Source organism: Rhineura floridana, chromosome 1 (assembly GCF_030035675.1).
Source record: "Rhineura floridana isolate rRhiFlo1 chromosome 1, rRhiFlo1.hap2, whole genome shotgun sequence".
Taxonomy (NCBI): Eukaryota; Metazoa; Chordata; class Lepidosauria; order Squamata; family Rhineuridae; genus Rhineura; species Rhineura floridana.
The window spans coordinates 163,432,260-163,443,449 of record NC_084480.1 but is presented as its reverse complement, the minus strand read 5'-3'; the positions used below and the strand labels follow the sequence as shown (position 1 = coordinate 163,443,449).

At 43.7% G+C, this 11,190-nt stretch overlaps 1 protein-coding gene across 1 annotated transcript; it reads right to left on the bottom strand.

Annotated features, from left to right (window-relative positions):
* Nucleotides 1-1,259: 1,259 nt before the first annotated feature.
* TMED1 (transmembrane p24 trafficking protein 1) lies at nucleotides 1,260-9,143 on the bottom strand. The gene is made up of 4 exons (XM_061583462.1): nucleotides 8,807-9,143; nucleotides 8,181-8,278; nucleotides 6,076-6,259; nucleotides 1,260-3,213 (listed from the first exon to the last, which is right to left on the bottom strand). Exons 1-4 carry the CDS (start codon nucleotides 8,999-9,001, stop codon nucleotides 2,995-2,997), a joined length of 696 nt encoding a protein of 231 aa, XP_061439446.1. The 5' UTR covers nucleotides 9,002-9,143; the 3' UTR covers nucleotides 1,260-2,994.
* Between the last annotated feature and the right edge of the window lie 2,047 nt (nucleotides 9,144-11,190).

Sequence of the window (11,190 nt, the reverse complement as noted above, 5' to 3'; positions counted from 1 at the left end):
CACACATGTTGCATAATGGAGAGCAGCATACTCACCTTACAGCCTGTATGAGCCCTGGCTGTTTGCCAATTACGGTAAAAACTCTGAGTACCATACGTAAAAAGGTGTTTTCGAACTACTGATCCAACTAGCAAAATCTGCCAAAGGGCGTTGGGAGCAATGCTCTAGGCAGCCGTGTGCTCTCAGAAGGGTGTGCCGTGGTGAACAGCAGCAATTACACCAGGTTTCACTTTGCTTCACTTTCCACCCTTTTCCGTTAGGGTTGCTGTAAGAGATATAGCAGCCCCAGCCCCACAGAAAGCAAATGAGGCAAGGAGGTACTTTGGACTAGTCTAGGCTTCAGCACCCATCTTCAATTCAGCAAGATTCTGGCTGCCTACACTAAGATGCCTTAGGCCTCCTTAAAGAACCTTAACTTTTAGTACTCTAATCTGACAGATCTCTCTGAGGAGAGGTGGCTGAACTGCATGTGCTAATTCATGCAAATATGCTATACCAGATAATGTTTCAGGAACCAATACTGATCCATGGTAACTTATTCAGCGCATCTAGTGCTCAAATACAGAGCCCAACTTGAACTACTAGAATTGGAAAGACCAGTTTCTGTTGGTCTTTAACAATTATGGCACAATCGCTGGTACTTCCAGTACGGATTTACTCATGTAGAGACCCCACAACAACTTATTGCAGTGGTAGACATAGCTCCCTTTACAATCTGTTGAGTTCCAAGCTTCAACTTGTCACTACTCTACCTAGCAAATCAGACAAATGGAATTAGTTCATAGTGCAATGGCAGCTAATTACTGGAGTAGTTAGTTTGTGATCCAGCTGTAATGCTGCATTCTACTGACTTCACAACGGCCCTCTCTTTCATACCTGGTAAGAAATGATGGGCAGCTGGTGACCTAGAACCTACTTCCAGCACTGTCATGCCTCTACTGTTGCAATGCTGTGATGCTTAAGGCTTAAGCCTAGAGTAAGCAGTGTTAACTCTCCAAAGGCATCCAAGGAAAATGGAGTAAGCCTAGATGTCACATGCCCTAGTCCACTGAAGGTCACATTCTGTCTCTCTGACCATTTCCATAGAAATTCCCAGCAGATAGCGTATTCACTGGCAGTATAGGGGTAGTTTGTCAGGTTTCCTGGTCCTTCCTGTGTTAACTAACTCTACACCAGAAGGACTCTCTTCTCAAAAGAGACAGGATTTTACCAATTCTGTTGTACCCCAAGACCAATAACAGACTCAGGAGCATACAAGCTCCAACTCAAAAGACCATTTATTGAACCACAAGACTATACAATCTTGGATCCATTAAAAAGGGTCAACATTGGCAGCCTCATATATTAATACAGTGCCAGGCACTCTCTGACATCAGGGAGCCCAAAGTCTTTTTAGAGCGTGAGTGCGCACACGTGGTTTGTACCATCAGGAAAGCAGTCAGTTGATCTGGGATGCAGCTACTGAAACTGACAGCTCCTGCCCTGAAGAGGAGCCAATGGAGTAGTGTTGAATATCCAGCTTGGGCTAATGCACTGCTATGCTCAAGCGAATTTTAACATACGAAGAATGCTAAGGGAAATGCAACAGCCCATCTGAAAGAGTCTGTTGGGCATTAACTACTGTTGAACATTCAACCAGAACTGAGAGAAAAGAAAAAGGATCCTGTGTTAGTAGTCCCTCAATAATGCATAAAGTGAGGGGAGTGCTACACTGTTCCTTTCCCCACTCCCACTCTCCCACAAGGGCTCCTCTCCCAGCCTGGCACGCTGCTGATATTGGAGTGCAGCTAATGGAGAAAGGATATTGGAGGACAATCTGTAGGGGCAACATTAGCAGGAGGAAGGGAAGATTCAGTACCCCTCTCATTTTAAATGCAGGTCTGTCCCAATCATATATAAAACACAGATCTGACACTATCATGTGTAGTTTAGGCTCAAGTTATACATGTGACATTTCTCATACTGTAAATCCAGTAAGGAACTCCAAGTTGTTCAAGTGTTACACTGAAGACAAAAACAGAATTCAACCAGTCTGATTCAGCAACTCATGGATTCTGTAGGTCAGCCTTCTATAAACAGGAATTTAATCATAAACTCCTAACATTTAAAGATATCTAAAGAGTTGGTCTTAGAAAGGCAATAGATTTCCCCACGGGAATAAACTCGCCACATTTTGTTTGTCTTCTGATGGAAATCAGAATGCTGGATTGGGGACGTCCCACTTCTCCACCCCTGCAGCTCTTCTCCCAGTTTGGCTCACTATCAGAGTCCAACTAGGGGGGAAAGTGTGCAAAACTAGCCCTGTTCACCCTTAGCAGATTGCTAACTGCTAAAGCGAAATCTTTTTCAACAGTCTATCCAGCAGTTACAATACTCCTCATGTAGTTATGACTGAAGAAAATCAAACACAATTGCAAGGGGAAAGATTCCCAAAGTCATGTGGCGAGCTTTCTTAATGCCCTGAAGTACTGCAAGACATCTTAGGGCAAGGAGATTCTAAATACAGAACATGGGCTGGAAGCTACTTCCAGCCAGGCCAGCTTGCTAAGGCACACACTGATTGATGAAGTCTGATGTAGAATATCAAAGGTTAAGGTCAAGAGACAAACTTTGTTGCAAGCTGCAATATGTTGAGAAACACCCCACCCTTCATTGTAAACAGAGGCATTGAAATGTATGAATCCCTGAAGTTGGCTGCTCTTTTTGCTTGCTATCAGCTGCCTAATGGCTTAATTTCTTCCATTCCCTCAACCTGCTCTCAATTTTGACAGGTTGCTATCTGGGCATTTGCCACCATCACACAAGATGTGGGTGTTCAGTGCTCCTCCCCATCCCTCCCTTACCTTGGCTATGATATTTTAACCCCTTCTGTGAAGAGACCAAAAGAAAAATGGCAGCTACATATGGACAGTATTGAGCTTTGGCAATATGGGAGTTGGTATTGCTTTGGATACCTCTCCCACATAGGTAAACGGGGTGCAGTTTCTCCTTCTGCTACGTCCAGACTCTCCTCTTGTCCTCAAAGAGGCTTTTCAACATGTACACCTGGAGAAATGACACCACCACCAGCACACTGAGGTTGATAGCTGACCAGAAGTTGACTCTGCTCAGGTTGCTTTCCTGTAAATTGCGATCTCGGGCTTCAAAGGCTCGCAGCAGTGCCTGCATCTGGATGCTTCTCTCCATGCGGCTCTTCATGGTTTCAATAGATTCCTACAACAACGAGAATAAAGGAGACTACTCAGAGTCTTTGGATTGGGGAGGAAAGGAATAATCCTGATGGGAAAAGAGGGAAGACAGAGCAGTCTAGTGGGTTATACTGAAGCAGAATAATACAGAATAGAACAAAGCATAATAGTTTCTAGACGTACCAAAGTACCTGGAATGTACTGTGTACAAATAAGTCCTACAGTACTCTTAATTTTCATTAAACAGTACTTTCCAGGTATTTTGAAACGTGGGCTGGAGACCGGGTGACAGGGAGAAGGGCACCCTTCCTGCCTCTACCAACATGAGATACTTTCTGTTTATAAGGAAGGTCTTGGGATGGTGACGGTATAGACCAGCCTTTCCCAACCTTTGGGTTGCCAGATGTTGCAACCCAGCCAACATGGTCAATGGTCAGAAGTTATAGGACTGTAGTCCAGCTCTAGACGCTTGCTTGCACACAATGCAAAACCATGGTTTGATTTATTTATATCGTATTACATTTCTATCTTGTCTTTTCTCAATCATGGAATGCAGTTCTTAGGTGGTCACCCATCCGGGCCTTAACCAGACCTAGACTTGCTTAGATTCAGCAAGATGGTTGCCTCGTATGCCTTCAGACCATTCCCTTAGCACTATGTGGACAAACCAATGGGAGTCATTCTCATGCACTTCCCTCTCATGGCCAGCTGAGGAGGAATTCTGACAAGTTTACTGTGCTTTACCAGGAATCCTGGTGAAAAACAAAAAATGGTTAAAGAAGTCAGCTTCATAACGCAGGATTTGAAATTGGCTAGTTTAGCAACTAACTATTGACTGCTCTTCCTTTTTGTTTTACCTGTAGAAGAAAAAATAGAACATTTTTTAAAAAAAATGATTTAAAAAATGCAAGTAGAGCACTCTGTTTTCTACACTTTCCTACCTCCCTGTGGCTACAGGGCTATGATGACTCACTCTTAGGAATCAATCCCCTGTGCAAACTAACCTCATCACAAGTGGGACTTATGAATCTAAAACACACAATAATTAGACCAGAGTAAGATTGGAGGTACTAAACTGCAGGCAAGAGGGGCAGAAAAACATGGCATTTTATAGTACAAAGATGCATTACTCTGGTTAAAAGAAACAAAATCTGATGCCTAGGAAACAAGCACCAAGTCTCCTTTTGCAGCCATTTTATGTATCTTTCTATACTTTCATAAAAGCTATGAGTAGGCAGGAAACGAGCATAAATAATGAGTTTAAAATGTGAAACTGCAAACACTCAGAGTATCTTCCTTTTGGTTTTCAAGGCTGGTTTTCTTTGGCCGGGAGTGATGGGCCTCTCAGTCTACCATCTCCTGTGCTTTGCCAGGCAATCAAGCCTTTGTTGTGGGTGCCTCCTCTCTTTGCCGCTTTCCCTGTCTCTCTCCTGCACCTTGCCTGGCTCCCGGTGTAGCTTCCCAGAATAGAACACGCTGCTCTGGCTTTCTGTATCTCTCTTCTGCTGTCTCTGCCCCTTCTCTTCCTCAAGTGTCCACCACTAGCACTCTGCTTGCTCTCCCCAGCAGGGAAAGCATACCTTTTATAAGGGCTCTAGGGACGGCTTGCTGGATAAAATCTTCAGTAAATCCATGTAGAACAAATTGATGCCTTTGGAGGGCCCTTTCCTGAAAGACAGCATGCATGCTTCAAAGCTGCCCTTCCAAGTTGCATTGCAGGGTGAGCTAAGGATAGGCTGAGCCCCAGAACTATTTTCTAGGGAAGACCAAAACAGTTAAATGCTTGGGTTTGAAAATACTAACTGGGCTCTCTTCCACCAACACCCTGCTCCCAAACAGTAAAAATAAATGCAGAGTTCCAATATGTGAATAGATGGAATTCTGTGAATGGGACAGAGTGTGTATGTGGCTTTAGACCTTCCTCCCAGTGGCATGCAGCCCCCAGGTGACACACAAGGGGAATGCAGCTATTAGGCTGAACAGGGTTCCACACCCCTGTCCTAACACTTGGCTTCTTTTTTTCAGCTAAATAAATGGGCAGGGATCCAACTCTCATTCTCCTGTAACACATGCTCCTTTATAGTGGGGATATGTCAAAGGAACTTGAAGGTTGAACTTTTTTTATTTGAGCACTCTTGTATAGTATCAGCAAATATGCTCTGTACGCACCAGGATGTCTTGTAACTTTTGTTATGTTCGTACTTGTTGAAAAATCTATTAAAATATTTACCAAAAACATTTCAAACAGTGATGGTAGGGAGGGATTGCTTCCCCAAATCCTGTTCCAACTTTGAGCTCTTTCTCCCAGGGCTAGTTCCTTCAATCATTAAGGACAGAGCTCATTCTCACTGGATTTGTGTTGCTGGCACCACTTATCCACCCAAGTGCCAAGTGCTTGTGTTTGCTTTTCAGCAGAGGCCAAATGGTAGATCTGTTTGGGGTGAAGCCACAATGTCCTAATTTCTCAAGCCATTTGGAAAGCCATCCAGATATTTATCAACAGAAGTTCTGAGAAGATTCATTCCACCAATGGAGCACAAATTGATCTGCAATGCTTTCACCTGTGGTTCAAAAATCTAGGGCAGGCCCACCTCTGAGAGAGCATGGGACATTTAGAAAAAGGGGTGTGAAGATCCAGGTAAGGATCCAATTGATAGGCAGGTGGAGCATTCCTCCTAAATCAGCTAAGTACCTGGGTGGTTTGAAAGCCTGCAGGCATCAGTCCATCCTATTGGCTGGCTCCTACTGCTTTGCGCATGACTGCAGGAGGGGACTGGAGTGGTCCCATTCTATTTTCCATCTAATGCCACTGTTAAAAAGATTGCATTCTGCAAAGTTCCACTGCATCTCAGTACTAATTCTCATCTCCTCCTGCCTCTTTGCCCACCTTAATGTCTTCTATCTTAATGTCGAGCATCTCTTCTGGTTCTGCCACTTCTGCCCAGTTGTTCAGTTCCTCATCATCTGAAGCACTGTCAAAGATTAGCTCAAAGAACACCAGCTTCTCCGAGATAGTGCTGAAGGAGTTGTCAAAGCACAGCTTGTAATCACCTCCCTCTGTAGGCTCAATGCTGAAAGAAACCAGCCAAAATCTGCATGACAAAGGTGCATCTTTCCTCCAAAGTGCTTATTAAAAAAAATCAGATACACAATCACTGCTCATATTTTTGTTACTTGCAAAGCTCCCTGAATAGATGTATTGCTTATCCTTCTTCACTCCCTTTCATGTCACAATGCAGGTTAATCTTGTCATTCCATACTTTAGAGCACATCCTTATACTTAATGAATGGCAATGCTTCACATATTTAGCCATCTTTCATTCACACAATCAATGTGGCTTAATTTATAGGAATGCTTTTCATACATTCTTTTAATGGTATGTTTATAAAAACATCCTCACAATCCTACATTTACTACCATGCTGCTGCAATTAATTCTATCAACGTTTTAACCACCAACCCACATTAGAATTATCACTCTGCTCATCTCTCTCTCTGAAAAAGAGGAAAATCCACCTTTGTCCTATTCTTTAGCTCAGGGATGGGGAACCTCCAGTTCGTAGGCTCCAATTTGGCCTATATGGCCATTTCCCCCAAACCCTGCCCACCTGTTCTACACCTGGCTTCATAAGTGATGTAAGATGAAGGGCAGGTAGGGAGACCGCTGCCAATGCACAATTGGCAGCCTTAAAGTGTGCTTCTATTTGTTCATTAGCAAGGGAGGCTTCCTATCACCTCCAGTCGGCTGACTAACAGTGACAGCAAGCCAGCTAGGCCTGACTGTGCTACAAGCTCCCCATAGGGAACTCCAGAGTACAGCTGATCAGAGTAGAAAGTGAAGCTTGAAGTCAGAGCCTATCAGCGGATAGGTGCTGACTTCAAGCTCCCTGGGATCAGCTGCCTTTCTGAGTTCTTCAGGGGCAATTCTGTAACCAGCCAATCCTTGAAGAAGCTTGCATAAAACCAAGCACCAATGATCAGCAACACTTCAAAGCAACTGCGCAGGGCTCTTTGCTAATCCTGCGTTGCACTTTGAAGTCCCAACGATCATTACCCCATTACTAGTTCTTCACTCCTGCTTTAGCTACTTGATAGAATGATCCCAGTGAATGGTTTGGCAACACTGATGCAGCTTTCCTGAAGCCAACTGCATGTGGACCTGATCAGTCCCCTGGATAGAAGGCCAATGATTAAAATAAGAATGGGATACATATAGGAGAGATTATTTATTTCCCAATATTTTTTAAAAAACCTTCATTGTACAAAATATCACTATGTTGTTATTTAATTATTGTCAAGATTCATATCTACCTATATGTCACTTTATAGTCAAAATTAAAATACACAATTAATTATAATAAATAGATCACAAAAAATGGTCTAACCAAGTGTTTATCATTATTATCGTTATCCATCTTTACGCAAAAACATTTCTCTTCTCCCAGAGGTTTGGTTCTTAACTTCGGAAGGTTTTGGAGGGCTTCTGTTGTGTAGCCTTCCTAAGATGGGTTGCTCCACTGCCTGATATACTGTGGGGGGTTTTAACTTTCTTTTACTTTTACTTTTGATTCTTATTAACTGTAAGTCACTTTGAGTGCACATATTTGTGTAGAAAAGCAACTAACAAATTTAATAAATCATCTGGTGCCAATTGTGCCGGTAAACCACTATACATTTATTTATACAGACCACAAAAGACATCTTCAGATGTTGCTTACATGTACAGTTTAAGTGTGTTGAACGAGGGCTTGGGGCTGTGCCTTCAGCCTAACTCTTAAAGCTATGCTGTTCCTCCTGCCCCCATCTTTGTCACAGTCAGGGTGTTTGCAGCAGGGAGCCAATTAGCAAGGGTTATAAATCGAGTGGAGCACATCCACCATAGCGATGGGACTTTGCTGCATGCATCCTGAACATGATGACAGCAAAGGTGGGGGCAGCAGGAGATGCATGAGTTATGGGGTGGGGCTAAATGACAACAAAGCAGTTACTCACGTGTGCACCCCATCTGATCTCCGGTATTCATCAACCAACAATGCGCCTGAAGGGCTCTCCAAGGAGAAGTCGACATCCAGTCCGGCCCCACCAATAACCTAAATGGCAACAATAGGACATGAATGATGGAGAGAGAGAGGCCCTGAAAAGCCATTAAGCTACAAGAAAAGTGGCAAATGGGAGCAAATCTTTACTTTAATATGCTGAGAGTGAGTCACTCTCTTTTAGCTTAGCACACTATGCAGGACTGTTGTGAGGATAAATAACTAAGCTCATAGAAAGGAAAGATACAAGCATAACAAGGTGTGGGATGATGACATTTAGGAGGGATCTGTCAAATTCACAGGCTAGTTGAACTTTTCTGAATAGAAGTACAAATTTTTGTTTTACTAAATAGCTTTTCCCTCTGAAGAACAAACGGGTTAGGCAGTTTGCCCCTGAAAAATCAGCATACACCCACAGAACATTGTTGCTGCCCTACGAATTGATCCGTGGCTCTTGGGCACGATAGCGCAATGAAAACGCCAAGTGCAGACGCAGAGGGCAAAGAAGCGGGCCAGTGACTCCCATCCCAAGTGCAGCCGGCTGGTCCACGCCTGGTCAGGACCGGAGTCTGGATCCCCCACCTGGTACTCGAGCTCCATGGAGCCGTTGCCCGGCGCGGCCTGATAGAAGCACTCCCTCCGCCCGGCCGGCAGCAGGAAGGTGACCTCGGCGTCCTGCGGAAGAAGCGGTGGCGGCCGGGCCGCGCCGAGGACCCTACCGGGTTCCCACAAAATCAGCACCAGTAACGGCAGCCCGAGCCCAGGGGCCGCCGCCATCGCCGTCGGGCTCCTTTCTCCACCCGGAAGGAGAACTGGGCCGCTGTCGGGGAAAGGAAGTCATCTGCGCCCGGGCAGGCGCTGGCGGGAGACGGACCTGCCCTCGGCTGCGCTGGCGGTGCGAGGGCGACCTCTCCCTGGCTGGCTAAGGAGGCGACGCGCCCTTTGCTGCCCCTAAGCGAGCGGGAAGGACGAGTAGCGGGCTCGAATCTCCCCTACGCTTGTCGTTTTAATTTTTCGGATTTTTTAAAATTATCCCGGAAGAAAGCTCAAAACGGTTAAGAGAAAATAGAAAAACAATTTAAGACAAAATATCAGAATAACCAATATAACAAAACATTGCATATATATCCAGAAACGCAAAGCCGTATTCATTTATACGAAATCCCCAGGGGTGATGAGGCAAAAGACAAACACCCCTTCCCCAACTGTAGTAAAGACATTCTGTTGTTGTTCAGTGCCTTCAAGTCGACTACGACTTATGGCGACCCTATGAATCAGCGACCTCCAAGAGCATCTGTCATGAACCACCCTGCTCAGATCTTGTAAGTTCAGGTCTGTGGCTTCTTTTAAGGAATCAATCCATCTCTTGTTTGGCCTTCCTCTTTTTCTACTCCCTTCTCTTTTTCCCAGCATTATTGCCTTTTCTAGTGAATCATGTCTTCTCATTATGTGTCCAAAGTATGATAACCTCAGTTTCATCATTCTGGCTTCTAGTGACAGTTCTGGTTTAATCTATTCTAACACCCAATTATCTGTCTTTTTTCCAGTCCATGGTATCCGCAAAGCTCTCCTCCAGCACCACATTTCAAATGAGTTGATTTTTCTCTAATCTGCCTTTTTCACTGTCCAATTTTCACATCCTTACATAGAGATCGGGAATACCATGGTCTAAATGATCCTGACTTTGGTGATACATCTTTGCATTTTAGGACCTTTTCTAGTTATCTCACAGCTGCCCTCCCCAGTCCTAGCCTTATTCTGATTTCTTGACTATTGTCTCCATTTTGGTTAATGATTGTGCTGAGGGATTGATAATCCTTGACAAATTCAATGTCCTCATTGTCAGCTGTAAAGTTACATAAATCTTCTGTTGTCATTACTTTAGTCTTCTTGACGTTCAGCTGTAGTCCTGCTTTTGCGCTTTCCTCTTTCACTTTCATCAGCATTCGTTTCAAATCATTATTGGTTTCTGCTAGTAGTATGGTATCGTCTGCATATCTTAAATTATTGATGTTTCTCCCTCCAGTTTTCACACCTCCTTCATCTTGGTCCAATCCCGCTTTCCGTATGATATGTTCTGCATACAAATTAAACAAATAGGGTGATAAAATACACCCCTGTCTCACACCCTTTCCGATGGGGAACCAATCAGTTTCTCCATATTCTGTTCTTACAGTAGCCTCTTGTGCAGAGTAAAGGTTGCGAATCAGGACAATCAGATGCTGTGGCACCCCCATTTCTTTTAAAGCATTCCATAGTTTTTCATGATCTACACAGTCAAAGGCTTTGCTGTAGTCTATAAAGCACAGGATGATTTTCTTCTGAAATTCCTTGGTCCGTTCCATTATCCAACGTATGTTTGCAATATGATCTCTGGTGCCTCTTCCCTTTCTAGATCCAGCTTGGACGTCTGGCATTTCTCGCTCCATATATGGTAAGAGCCTTTGTTGTAGAATCTTGAGCATTACTTTACTTGCATGGGATATTAAGGCAATAGTTCGGTAATTACTGCATTCTCTGGGATCCCCTTTCTTTGGAATTGGGATGTATATTGAATGCTTCCAGTCTGTGGGCCGTTGTTTAGTTTTCCATATTTCTTGACAATTTTTTGTCAAAATTTCGACAGATTCAGTCTCAGTAGCTTGTAGCAACTCTATTGGTATGCCGTCTATTTCTGGTGATTTGTTTCTTCCAAGAATTTTAAGAGCAGCTTTCACCTCACATTCTAAAATTTCTGGTTCTTCATCATGTGGTTCCTCCGTGAATGAATCTGTCATCCTGGCATCTCTTTTATAGAGTTCTTCAGTGTATTGCTTCCATCTTCCTTTTATTTCATCTTGGTCAGTCAGATTATTCAACATGAATACTCGTGGTTTAAATTTCCCTTTCATTTCTCTAATCTTTTGGAATAGGGCTCTTGTTCTTCCCATTTTGTTGTCCTTTTCTATTTCTATACAATAACTATT